The following is a 12,241-nucleotide window of genomic DNA, read 5'->3' as shown; positions in this document are numbered from 1 at the left end:
CTTTGATTAATTTCCCTTAATTCTTCATTGTTAAAGCTCAGTGCAAAGATCTCTGGAGTAATCAGCCCACCTTTCCAACTGGAAATGTAGCATATAAATCAGTATTCACTAAGATACCATCCCAGCATGGAAAGTGAGTATTGGTGCCTTTATCGCAGTCTAACAGGCCATACAGGCTTATCCAAAGAGTGTTTCCCAGCAGATGAGGCAGATAAAGCGGGTGATCAGAGGCTGTTGACACAGGGCACAGCATCTGTAATTAAGTCACTAGGGAAGCTGGCACGGAATGCTGTGACAAAGATAGGATCCAATTTACACACAGCTTTCAGCAAATCTTTAAATGCTGTCTGAGTAAAACCCAGCCACTTCTGACTTACTGCATGCTAGAAATTTGTCAAATAGTGGTGAGAAGAGGGGGGTAGAGGATGCATTGTTTGTCAAACGTGTAAATTGGATATATTTTAGTGATTTTGTGTTCCTGACTCTCTCTCCATGTCACCCAAGTTCTGTGAAGAAGAGGTGTGTGTTTGTGTTGGAAGTGCTGTAATGTTTGGCACACTGAGACTTGTACCTGCTCACTACGACTGGTATTCCCTGTTCTGCAAGACTGGGAGAAAAAGAGCATATGCAATGAAATGGATCCTTGGATTTTGGATCTTGAGGTGACCTTGACTCCACAAATCTCCTGAACAATTAAACTACAGAACAGTTGATTGCTTCTTTGTTTGTGTGGCAATAGATTAAGGAATAAGATAAAAGGAGCCTTCAGAACCTACACTGACTGGCTTTTTTTTTTCTTTTTGTGGAGAACCACCACAAAAATATGCCATAATGTAAGAAAGTGGCTTAAGTATATTTCTGTTTCAAATTAAGAATAAAATAAAATATTCGTGTTTTACATTAAACAAAATCCACAATCAGAATTATGTTTGCAGCTGAGGTAATCCAGTAATATTACATTTATATTGTAATTTATTGAGGACTCTAGGTACAATTTTACACTTACAATAATTTAATACTTGTATAGCCACGCATTATTTGCAATTTACACTATTCTGAAGCATGAGCATTGTGTGAAACTACTAGTGTAGGGGAAGACTTTGTGAGGTTAAAAGTGCAGAGGAGACCAAGAGAGAGGATTTGTTCTTTGATCCGGAAGCTGAGACCGGACTTGCACAGATGCTGAGCCCTTGGCTTCTCCTGGAGACCTGTATACTCAGCATCTCAGTCTACCAGACCTGGAATAACTCAGAATTCTGGATGGCAGCCAAACACAGCACATTTTTATTTGAAGCAGTCTAGGCTTTTTATTTTGCAATGGTTTCCTCTATATGTATGTTATTATTTTTAAGTCCTAAGCAGCTCTGTAAAGCGCACACGCTTCTTGTTGTTAGGGGTGAGGGTACTGGTCATGGTGCTGAAAGGATTGTGATGGGGAAAATTTCAGGTGATGTCTCCTGACATTCACAGCTCATGTCAAGGAAAGCAACTCTGGAACTCAGATCTGCACTCTCATGGATAAATACACTCTGTTTGGACAGGAGGATAAACACGGGTTCTGCTGTGAGAAACACGTCAGAGAAAGATAAAGATACTCTTATGTAAAGGTGAAAGTCAAATCAAGATACTAATTCACATTGTTAACATATTACTATTTCTGCAAACAGCAGGATTCTCATCTGCATCTTAGCTTTGGGACAAACTTGCTCATTCCTACAGAAAGAACAGTGGTAGTCCCTATTTTTGTGAATTTCAGGTGAGCTTTAGAATGGGTCAGATCCCAGAATTCCTGTGCCTATCTTTAGCAGGAAATCACCCTCTCTCCAATAAAAGCTGAAGATTTTTTTTTTTTTTTTCCGGGCACATGACAAGAGCAGAGGATTCACTGCGATTTACACAATCACCCTACTTCCTTTCAAACTAAACTGTAAAAGAGCCCACGGTTTCGCAGGTGCTGGAGGCGAGGTGCAGGCCCCCCCTCTGGGGAAGCAGGCTGCCGGGGGCTGGGCGCCACATCCGCAGCCGCCTCGGGGCTTTGTGCCAGCTCGGGACACTTGCCGCTCTCGAGGCTGACGGCACGGCCGCTCCGCACGCTACACAACCCTTATTTTGGAGTGATGCATTGGCACACCCGCGTTTGAGCCCTCGACCAAGGTGTTGGCAAAGGTGTGAAGCCTGCAACCAGCCGCGTTGGTGTGCGGTGGCACGCCTTGGCCGGTGGCACACGAGATGGATTCCGGCCCTCGCGCCGGCAGTCACGGACAGCGCCGGGGCCGCCTCAGCGCCGCGGGAGCGGCCCCGGGGTCCCGCCACCCACAACCGACCTCCCCGACGCCGAGCAAAATGGCGGCGAGCGCGGGCCCGGCCAGCGGCGCAACGCCCGCCCCGCCCGCCGCGGCGCGGCCCAATGGAATGAATGGGCTATAAATAACGGCCAATGGGCCGCGGGCTTACGCTCTATATAAAAGACGCGCGGCGGGGCCGCTGGAGCTTCACTCGGACTCGGGCAGTGCGGTAGGCAGAGCGCCGCGGACGTTCTTGCTGTAGCTGCGAAGCCCGCGGTAAGTCCCGGGGCAGCCGAGGTATTCTGCAGCCTTAAAAACAAAGGATTCTAATTTTTCCTTTTTTTTTTTCCCCGTTTTTCTTTTTTTCTTTTTTTTTTTTTTCCTCCCCCCGCTGTGTGGGGTGGAGCCGGTCCGGCTGAGGAGGGGCGCGAGGGGCGGCGCGGGGCAGGGGCGCAGCCGGGGCGGCGGGCGCGGGGAGCGGCGCAGGTGCTCGCCGGGCTGGTTGGGATCTAAAACCAGATTAACCCGGTATTTAGCAGGGTAGTTACATACGCTCGCCCCGTCCAGGTCCCCTGAGGGAGCCGTCTGTTGTGTAAGGGCTTGTTGGATGCTGCCCTCCCCTCCCCGGTCGGGAGCGGCCGGGTGTCCGCGGACGCGGAGGGCGCCGTCGCTCCTCCGGCTCCCCTCGCCCTTCAGCGGCGAGAGGAGGCGCGGCCGCGCACCGAGGGTGCGGCGGTGCCGCCCCGCTCACCTGCCGGCCGGCCCGGGGTCCCGGCGGGCCGAGCGCCCCCGGCTCGCGGCCGCCCCCGGTGCCCCGGAGCCGCGCGCGGGGTCTGCCCGCTGCTGCAGCGGCTGCTCCGCGCGACCTTGGGCGCGTCCCCTCACCCGGGCGGCGCCCCGGGAGGCGGGAGAGCCTGTGCCCCTGCGGCCGGGATGGTGGGGACGGGGCAAGGCTGGTGGAGGCGAAGAACTTATTTCTTTGCTCTGCCTCGGCGCCTGCGGAAGGTGGTGTAGCAGCAAAGGTGTGAAGGGCGCGGGTGGAACGTGAGCCAAGGTGACCTTTTGGGTGCCTGGCGTTCCCCCGGGCGGTCCGGAGGCTGCCAAACCCCCCGTGATAGGCTTCCCGTCTTTCTCCCCTAGTGACTGCGGTAGGGTTAGCCATGCCCTTCTCAAACAGCCACAACCTCCTGAAGATGAAGTACAAGCCTGAGGAGGAGTACCCTGACCTGAAAGCTCACAACAATCACATGGCTAAAGTGCTGACCCCGGACCTGTACAAGAAATTGAGGGATAAACAGACTCCCAGTGGATTTACCCTGGATGATTGTATCCAGACTGGGGTTGACAACCCAGGTAATGGGATTGTTAGGTCTGCATAATGATCTGTTCTCCCTCCTGACTGGAAGTGCTTCTTGACAATGCTTGAGAACCCAAAGTTCTCAAGATACTGAGGGACAAATCTAAAGCAATGAGAGACTGCTCTAAAGGCATGCCTCTGTTGAGAGGCCATGTTTCCATCAAGCTGTGTTTCATGCTGTGATCTGACATATCAATTCCCAGACACTTCAATTATGTAACTGCTCTGCTAAATACTTTAAATCTGAAGAGAAAAAAAAAAAAGTCAAACCAAATGCATTCTAATTATAACTCATCTGAGGAGGGGGGGGAAAAAATGTCAGTTTACCTGGCTGTCTTGGTCTCTTCCTATTCCAGACTGGTTACGTGATGTTTTCTAGCACTTCTATGAAAAAGGGGGAGCAGATGTGTTTACATGTTAACATTACAGTATTTATTTTTACTCTAGCAATATCAAAATGGCCCAACTAAATAATCAGAGACTGCCTCCTGATGAGGAGTATCCGGACCTGAGCACCCACAACAACCACATGGCCAAAGTTCTAACCCTGGATTTATACAAGAAACTGAGAGACAGAGTCACGCCCAGTGGCTTCTCCCTGGATGATGTCATTCAGACTGGGGTTGATAATCCTGGTAAAATGCATTGGGAATGTTCCGTGTGAACCAGCTGAAGTAACTGGTGCTTTTGAATATGGTGACTTAAAACTAATCTTGTGGAGGTGGCATTTATGAGCAGACTACAGAATTGTAGCTCTGTAGCAGAAGGAGCAAAAAGTAAAGCATGCTTGCTTGCAGCAAAGCATGATTGTTTAGACATAAAGTTCTATGCAGTGATCTAAATTAGCTAGTCAAATTAGATGTGCTGTGCAAATTTGTCCTAAACCAAGCTTTACAAATGAGCATGGTTTAATGACAATAGCTATGGGTTTCCATAGCACTGCATTTGACAAACTGGATGAAGTGTAAAATGTAGGGTCTCTCCAAATGTTTCTATGTAAGAATGAACATCTAAGTGACTAGGCTTGCTACTAAAGAACTTGCCTGGTTAGTGCTGCACTGGAGTACAGCCAAATGTCACCCAAACTTAGCTCTTCTGACTTTATTACCACTCCAGGCCATCCCTTCATAATGACAGTAGGATGCGTGGCTGGTGATGAAGAATCCTATGAAGTGTTCAAGGAGCTCTTTGATCCAGTTATTGAAGACAGGCATGGTGGCTACAAGCCAAGTGATCAGCACAAGACTGACCTGAATGCTGATAACCTGCAGGTATAGAGTTTTGATCAATTACAGATTGTTGGTCTGAGGACTGTAAAGTTGTTGGCAGTTGCCTAAGCTGGTTGCTTAGGCACTGTCCCCTTGCTTCCACTGAGCATGGACACTTGGGCTGTGAGCCTGGTGCAGTCAGCCCGAAGAGCTTGCTGCTGTGGGATGTCAGAGGCTGGGCAGCTTGTGTGCAGCAGGAGCTTTTTTCAGGTGCTGCTGCAGCATGGGTTGTGCCAAACACCTTTGGTGTGTGTTTCTGTGAGCTGTGGGCTCTAACAGTCAAACTAAACAGTGCTGTCCTGGAAGTCAAGGACTATCATAAAACTTAAAAACTTTCTTCTGCCTGATCTTGGATCTTAATTACCAGCTGATGGTGTCATGCTATCAAATAAATGTTTTTACAGCTAGGACTAGGGATTCTTAATCATTTTATGGGTTTTAAATGTTACTGTAAACTAAACTCCGGGAGTTTGTAACTCCATATTGATTTGCTAGCCATAAAGCATATTGAAAATAAGAGACTTGGGAGAACAGTAATGAATAATTCTCATTTGCAAGAATAAATACCTAAAGAAGGTTTTGCCTCATGTCGATATCTCTAGATTGCAAATCTGTAAGGGGTAACAGAAGCCTGGACCACAGTCTGAAATGGACATGGAACTGATGTTCTGGTCATATCCCTGTCTTCCAGGGCTACTTAGTAGCTGTAGCCTTGACCTCAGAGCAGGAGTTGTGCTACACAGATACTTGATGTGATGCTGAAGAAAATAGCACTGAACTGAGGCACTGGCTCACAGTCCAGGGAGTCAGTGCCTCAGGTGTAAAGTGCATTCTTAAATGCATGGGGGCTGCATGTGTTTAGGTATCTTGGTAACAGGGTTGTCCTTGCTGGTTTCCTGATCTTGTAGGGAGGTGATGACCTGGATCCCAATTACGTGCTGAGTTCCCGTGTCAGAACTGGCAGAAGCATCCGTGGGTTCTGCCTTCCCCCGCACTGCAGTCGAGGAGAGAGGCGGGCTATCGAGAAGCTCTCTGTTGAAGGTAAAGTGAGAGCTGGGTGCGTCGGGGACACCGGTCTGCCCTTTGTGCAAGAGGCGTTCTCTGCAGTTTGAAAATGGAGGCACTTGGCAAAAACCACCTCCCTGGAGGCTTAGTCTGAACATGGAGCTTTCCCTGGAAAAGGCTCATTGCATTAGAGAGCTGCCTCAGCATTGCAGCTTGTAGCTGAGAGCCAGAGCACATGGCAGAGGGAAGTTGGGCTGCATTAAAGTTGTGCTCTGCTGATCTCAAAAGCTTCTGTCTGTGTGTGTGGGGAAAGAGGTTGGTTCAGCAGGGCTCAAACCTGAAATGTAACAGGTATGTAGCAACTACAGAGCTTGAGTCATGGGGTGCAGTGTTTTGTGGCTGCATTTAATTGACTTTCATTAAAGTTCAGCTTGCTTAGAGATGTAGTCTGGTTCCAAATCTGCAGCTGACTAGAATAAGCCCTGGTTTTCAGTAAAACTCTTCAGCTGTTTTTTTTTTTCTATTGCCTCCCAGTGCTCAAGGTGCAGTTCTGGAGGCTGAGAGTGTAGTTGTTTCAAAACCTCTGAAGGGCAGGGTAACAGTCCTTGACTAGAATAATACTGCTTGTTATATTCATAACCTTGGTTCTCCTTGGAAGAAAAGCAGTCTCCATTTGTGCAGTTCAGCAGCAGTAATGATTCTATACTGCATGTAAGGGAACAAAGGTTACTTGTATAAGCCTGGAAGGTGCAGACAAATCATCTGATACTGCCTCAGGTTCTGCCACAAGGGCATTGCCATTGCAGATGAAAGCAAGGGAGGAACCAGACCCAGCAGATCAAACATTGCCATACTTTGTGTGTGGTCTCCAAAGTGCTGGGAAAGTGTGGAATCTTTAGTCCCATTCTAAAAATTTCTGTTTCAGCTTTGGGTAGTCTGGATGGTGATCTCAAGGGGAAGTACTATGCTCTGAGGAACATGACTGATGCAGAGCAGCAGCAGCTGATTGATGACCACTTCTTGTTTGACAAGCCGGTTTCTCCTCTTCTGTTGGCATCTGGGATGGCACGAGACTGGCCTGATGCCAGGGGTATCTGGTGAGTATGTCTGTGAGGAAGGTGTCATAGGAGCTAGTCTTGCTGTTTTGGTGGTGACTTGCACTGTTGGGCAAAATAGTAGCTTCTCACCTTTTTTCTTACTGTATTTGATGAGAAACTTCTGTGGAGAACTTGCAGTTAACCAGCAAAATTTGGACAAGTGTTCTTATGCTGGTAAGAACAAGCCAGCTTGGTTAGCCCAGAACCAGAGCTTGCATGGCTTAGTGAACCATGCAAAAACTCAATCAGTGGAAGTAGATCACTTGTAAAGGAGCAGATGTGCCACTACAGTTGGCTCTTCCCACAAGAGTTGAGAGTAACTTGTGGTACAAACCATAGCATTGTCTTAGCTTGTCAATGTCACGGTTGATCCTGGATGCATAGTTACTCCCTTGTAGTCTCTTCACTTCTGCTTGCAGAAACTCACTGGTGCTGGACTGTTATGGCTTTATCTGTGCTAGTGATGACATCTCCCCCGTGTCCCCAGAGACTTGGTGACAGGAATTGACTGATGCAGAGGTGTGGAATAGAAGGATTCTTCTTGTTTTAAATGTAGGTCACCTACATAAAACTGCATCTCAGGAGCTTCTGCAGCATAATTAACTTGCTCCTTGTAAGCTAAGGGCTAGGTTTTTATCAACAGTCTTATTACTGCAGCTGTTTCAGTGCAACCCAGAGGAAGCATGCTTTGTTTCTGTAGGTCACCTTTAAGATTGCATCATCTACCTGCAGATTGCCAGCACCAGATAGTGCTGTCATCTGAGCATGACTAATCTACAGACTTGAAGTGTGTAATGTCTTAGTGTTGTCTGCATAAATAACTTTCCTCGGGTACTAGCTAATTTTTGATCCTAATCAAGTTCAGAAATTACCAGCAAGATAAACATGGATGATAGTACTTGTTGTCAGCTGCAAGCTGGGGCAGGAGGAGCCCATTGTTCAGAGGATTTTTACAGAGCATCTCTGAAGAGCCCTGATCTAAAATTCTGGTGAAAGTAAGGTACAAAGTGCAGTTTGACATAAGTGGACAAAATACTGCTAAAAAGGCTTGTTACACATGGTGTCATTATGACCATTATTGTACAGGATTCCCTCAAAGTCTACTGATCACCTTTCTGCATATTTGCTGAGCAGTAATACCTTAGTTTGTAAACTGGAGCCACAATTGAGCTAGGGAGATGAGGGTGTTACAGGTTTTGATACTGTAAGACTAGGTAATGTCATGTTATTACTCACTCTGTAAAGGCCAATTTAAATTACCTCTTGAAAAGAGCAGGGTAGCAACTACCAGCTTCACTCAGGTCCTGTGTGGGGAAAAGGAAGACCAGTCTTGTTGAAGGAGCTACGTGAGCCTCTTGTACTAAAAACTGTAGTGATGAGCAATTTGGGGCCATCTTCAAAATGTGAGGTGGGCAAGACAGCAAACTGATTGCTTTGTCTCCTAGGCACAATGATAACAAGACTTTCCTGGTTTGGATCAATGAGGAGGATCACCTTAGAGTTATTTCCATGCAGAAAGGTGGCAACATGAAGGAAGTATTCAGCCGCTTCTGTACTGGGCTAACAAAGGTAAATCACTGTTGTCTGGGCTGTGTGTTCAAATGGCACATGGCTCTCTGGTTAGAGCTGAGAACGCAGTTTTCAAGCCCCCTCTGGAGTCTTCCATGGTTGTGTTTCATAGCCTGGATCTCTAAGAACACCCTGATGAGATCTAGAGCTGTGAGGGCTCCAAAACAGGTGTTTTGGGAAAAAGCCTTGTAGCTGTGTAATTGTAGAATGTTTGCTTGATGTGGTGGCACCCTTATCCAAATGTCTCAACTGTATTTTACAGAAATTCTACATAGTTCTCTAAAGCTTTGAGACACCTTGGGGAGGAGGAGAAATGGCTTGAATGTGCATGGGCAAAGCTGGGCTCAAGTTCTCTACTTCTAGTCTTGATATGAGCTTGAGCTTTACCAGCCCCTTTCCTGATCCTAAGAGATGTGCCAGCTTGACCTGTGTTAAATCCAGCTTCCCAACAGGTAGTGATATAAGGAGCGTAGCTTTTAAACTTAGCCTGTCTCACTGCTAGGAGCAAGATGAAGGCCTTAAAAGCCCCTTGTTGGTGGCCATTTTTTCCATAGGGAGGGGCTTATGTTGCTGAAATAGCTGTTCTGAGTGTTCTGGTTGTTGCTGCGTGACTGAAGCTGCAAGTGAGCACTAATGAATGTTCTACAGTCTTAAGGTATAGAACAATATCTAAACATTCATCTTTTCTATTTATAGATAGAAAGTCTCTTCAAGGCCAAAAACTATGAGTTCATGTGGAATCCACACTTGGGCTATATCCTGACCTGCCCATCCAACCTTGGAACAGGGCTCCGTGCTGGTGTGCACATCAAGCTCCCACACCTTGGGAAACATGAGAAATTTGGAGAAGTCCTCAAGAGGCTTCGGCTGCAGAAACGAGGCACAGGTGAGAGTTGGTAACGCTGATGGGCTGAGTCAGTCTGCCCTAAGATACCAGCAGAAGCCTGGTTATGGCCAAAGCCATCTCTTGGTTCATACAGTCAGTGCCTGTCACACCCTGCAAAGGAAACCCTTGTAAAGCACATGGAGAGAAAGTTTTCAAATTGTATATTGGAGGAGTTGAGGATGCCAGTGCTCTACTTAGTATGTACTTTGTTTGGCTATCTAGTTGATGTCTTGTGTGTCATTTTGAGCACCAGGTATAAGGTGGACCTGGGGGCAGCTGTTACTGTTCATAAGCAATGCTGGGAATCCTGGTTTAACCTATGGCTAGGAGATGGCTCCAGTGGGTACTTGTGACCTCAGGTTAGATTGCTCATGGGTCAGAAGAATAACGAGCTGGCCTAATTGCATGTTCTGTGGTTCATGTTGGCAGTCACACATGGCTTTATCTTCCTGCATGTAGGATGAAGCACCAGTGGCAGCTTGTAGAGAATGGTCCTGCTGTGTCCTGCCTCAAGCTAGGGAGGGAAGAAAGGCAGGCTCAGCTGCTCTGGCTGGGGTCAATGTTGTAACTGAATCTCTTGCTGCAGGTGGTGTGGACACAGCTGCTGTTGGAGGAGTGTTTGATGTCTCCAATGCCGATCGTCTTGGCTTCTCTGAGGTGGAGCTGGTGCAGATGGTGGTGGATGGAGTGAAGCTTCTCATTGAAATGGAAAAACGCCTTGAAAAAGGCCAGTCCATTGATGACCTCATGCCAGCTCAGAAATAAAGCACTTTATTCTCCTGCTTCCTAACTTATTGGATGAATAATAAAATGTCACTCCAATTCAAACCCTTGGGGTCAGAGCCCACTTAGTTACACTGTAGAGAAGTCTTCCATCCATCTGTGTTAGAGTTTATTTTTTTGATGGTTGAGATGTTGCTGAAAATGAAATGAAATAAACTATTGTTTGGCCTGAGATGTCTTAGATATGTTAACTGAATGTCTTTGAGATTTAAGTGACTTGGTTTTCATAGTTATGCTAGGTGGTCTGGTTCTGTGTGCAAGCACATCTTCCTCGGTGTGCTGCTGCAGACCAGCCGAGTTGAAATGTTGGTAAAGCAGTTTCAGAAGTTGAACCTCCTAACTTGATTGTAGTTGCTGTAAATTAGAGAACTAATGTTAAACATGAGTCACTGCAAACATGCCCTACCTCCAAGGCTTTGACTTGTGCATCTGCTCATGCCAACTGTAAACTCTCATTATCCTGAGTACTGCAAGCCAGGCTGGTTCCTGTAAGGGAGGGGAGACAGGGCTGGGTACAGAGGGCTGCTGCTCTTCTCAGGTGGGCCCTCGGGGCTGCAGGGCCAGGCTCTGAGGTCAGACTCCAGCCCATGGTATTAGTGACCCTGAGCTGCTTTGTGGGGAGAAGCATGTCTGCAACCTAGCTAGTGTAATCAACCAGTTGCTCTTTTCAGTGTAAGGGGTGAGGTGAAACCTAGATTAATTCAGCCCATGCTTCTCAAGTGATTTTAGCTCAGCCAGGGCAGAGATGGGAGCTGGAAGCTGCCACTTACAGGAAAATACCAGCTAATGAGCTTTAGTCAGCTGACTCTAGTTGGCCCTGCACCAGTTGCCCCATGAACCTAAAACTGAGCAGTACAGTCAACTAAAACATGCTAAGTAGCTTTTTCCAAACTGGGCCTGGCTTGCAAACTCAGGTAGTTCTCTGGGTATGAGCTCAAGACTGCATCTAGTAGATCTGTTCTTCAGAATGGCTGTACATGTGTGGAAGCATCACATTATTAACATACAGGAGCTGCATTTTCCACAAGTGTTGCTAACTGGGAGCATCGACCCTCGGGAAGAGCAACCTTTGCAGCTCATGCAGATGCACCTGTTCAACAGCTCTACCCGCTGCTAAAACACAGCTTTGATGGAAGGGAGCATGACGAGAGGTTGATGCAGAGCTCCTTGGCGTGCAGCTTTATATAGGTTTGTGTAGATAACTGAAGCTTTCTTTTGTAAAGGCTGTGATATTTCTAAGGCTGTGATTGCAGGCTGTCACTTAGCTGAAGAGATGATTCCAGCTGGAGTAAGCTAATTTAATTTTGGTGAGAAAAGGCTGAGTGAACATTTCAGATAAGATTTTTTTTTTCCTTTTAATACAGCTTTGTATGTGTTTCAAAGTTAATTGGGTGGGGGAGAGGAGATCATATATAAGAGTTCTGTTCTGTACTGGGTGTTCCTGTATTTGAGTTAATCAGCACAGGAGTTTTCTGTACGAAGCTTGTGAGAGCAGGGAAGAGAAAATGGTGCAAGAGACAACCGGTTGGTTCTGTATATTCTTTAGATCCCCCATGCTGTGCTTCATGTCACTGTTCACAGATGCTTGGCAAATAGCTGGTTTTGCTTCTTGTAATCAGAGAGTGTTCATTTAGTGGTGCCTCTCCTCAACACAGCGTCGTTACTGCGCTCACAGCAATTACCTAATGAAAGGAGTTGCCTGAAAACTTGTCTATATTTTTTCTAGCTATATCAGCTGGACTAATAAAAACATTTCTCTCTCTATGCATCTTGTTTCTCCTATGTTCTTAACCCATCAGAGCTGCTACATTTGTCTGCTTTCAGCTCCTGAGTCCCTGCAGTGAGACAGCACCTGTAGCTGGCTAAACAATTGTGCTCAAAGCAGCAAGCCAGTCTTTAATGCCTGCATCCAACTAGAAAATACTTCTTTTTGATTGGTTTTCTTTCCCACGCACTACCTTTGCTGTGTTCCCTCGTGTTGCTGCCATGCG

General features: G+C 46.9%; 1 protein-coding gene across 2 annotated transcripts; it reads left to right on the top strand.

Moving 5' to 3' along the window:
• Positions 1-2,484: 2,484 nt before the first annotated feature.
• On the top strand, positions 2,485-12,014 carry CKB (creatine kinase B). Of its 2 annotated transcripts, none has more exons than XM_041395674.1 (8): positions 2,485-2,561; positions 4,090-4,277; positions 4,759-4,913; positions 5,819-5,951; positions 6,841-7,012; positions 8,458-8,581; positions 9,278-9,467; positions 10,054-12,014. In XM_041395674.1, the coding sequence occupies exons 2-8, from the start codon at positions 4,100-4,102 to the stop codon at positions 10,230-10,232; spliced, it is 1,131 nt and encodes a 376-aa protein (XP_041251608.1). In that variant the 5' UTR covers positions 2,485-2,561; positions 4,090-4,099; the 3' UTR covers positions 10,233-12,014. The 2 variants fall into 2 exon arrangements, with proteins under 2 accessions (XP_041251608.1, XP_041281036.1); XM_041425102.1 differs by lacking the exon at positions 4,090-4,277 and adding an exon at positions 3,426-3,638 and having other exon boundaries at positions 2,487-2,561.
• The last annotated feature ends 227 nt before the right edge of the window (positions 12,015-12,241 follow it).

Source organism: Onychostruthus taczanowskii, unplaced genomic scaffold, assembly GCF_017590055.1.
Source record: "Onychostruthus taczanowskii isolate IOZ18803 unplaced genomic scaffold, ASM1759005v1 scaffold1, whole genome shotgun sequence".
NCBI classification, from domain to species: domain Eukaryota; kingdom Metazoa; phylum Chordata; class Aves; order Passeriformes; family Passeridae; genus Onychostruthus; species Onychostruthus taczanowskii.
The sequence above is the reverse complement of the archived record's forward strand: the minus strand, read 5'-3'. Positions and strand labels throughout refer to the sequence as shown.

What these genes read in the sequence shown, in the direction of transcription:
- CKB (XM_041425102.1), top strand. Translation starts at nt 3,446, where the DNA reads ATGCCCTTCTCAAACAGCCACAACCTCCTGAAGATGAAGTACAAGCCT. An exon ending in GACTGGGGTTGACAACCCAG is followed by an intron (nt 3,639 to 4,758) that starts GTAATGGGATTG and finishes TTACCACTCCAG; the next exon opens with GCCATCCCTTCATAATGACA. An exon ending in TGAATGCTGATAACCTGCAG is followed by an intron (nt 4,914 to 5,818) that starts GTATAGAGTTTT and finishes CTGATCTTGTAG; the next exon opens with GGAGGTGATGACCTGGATCC.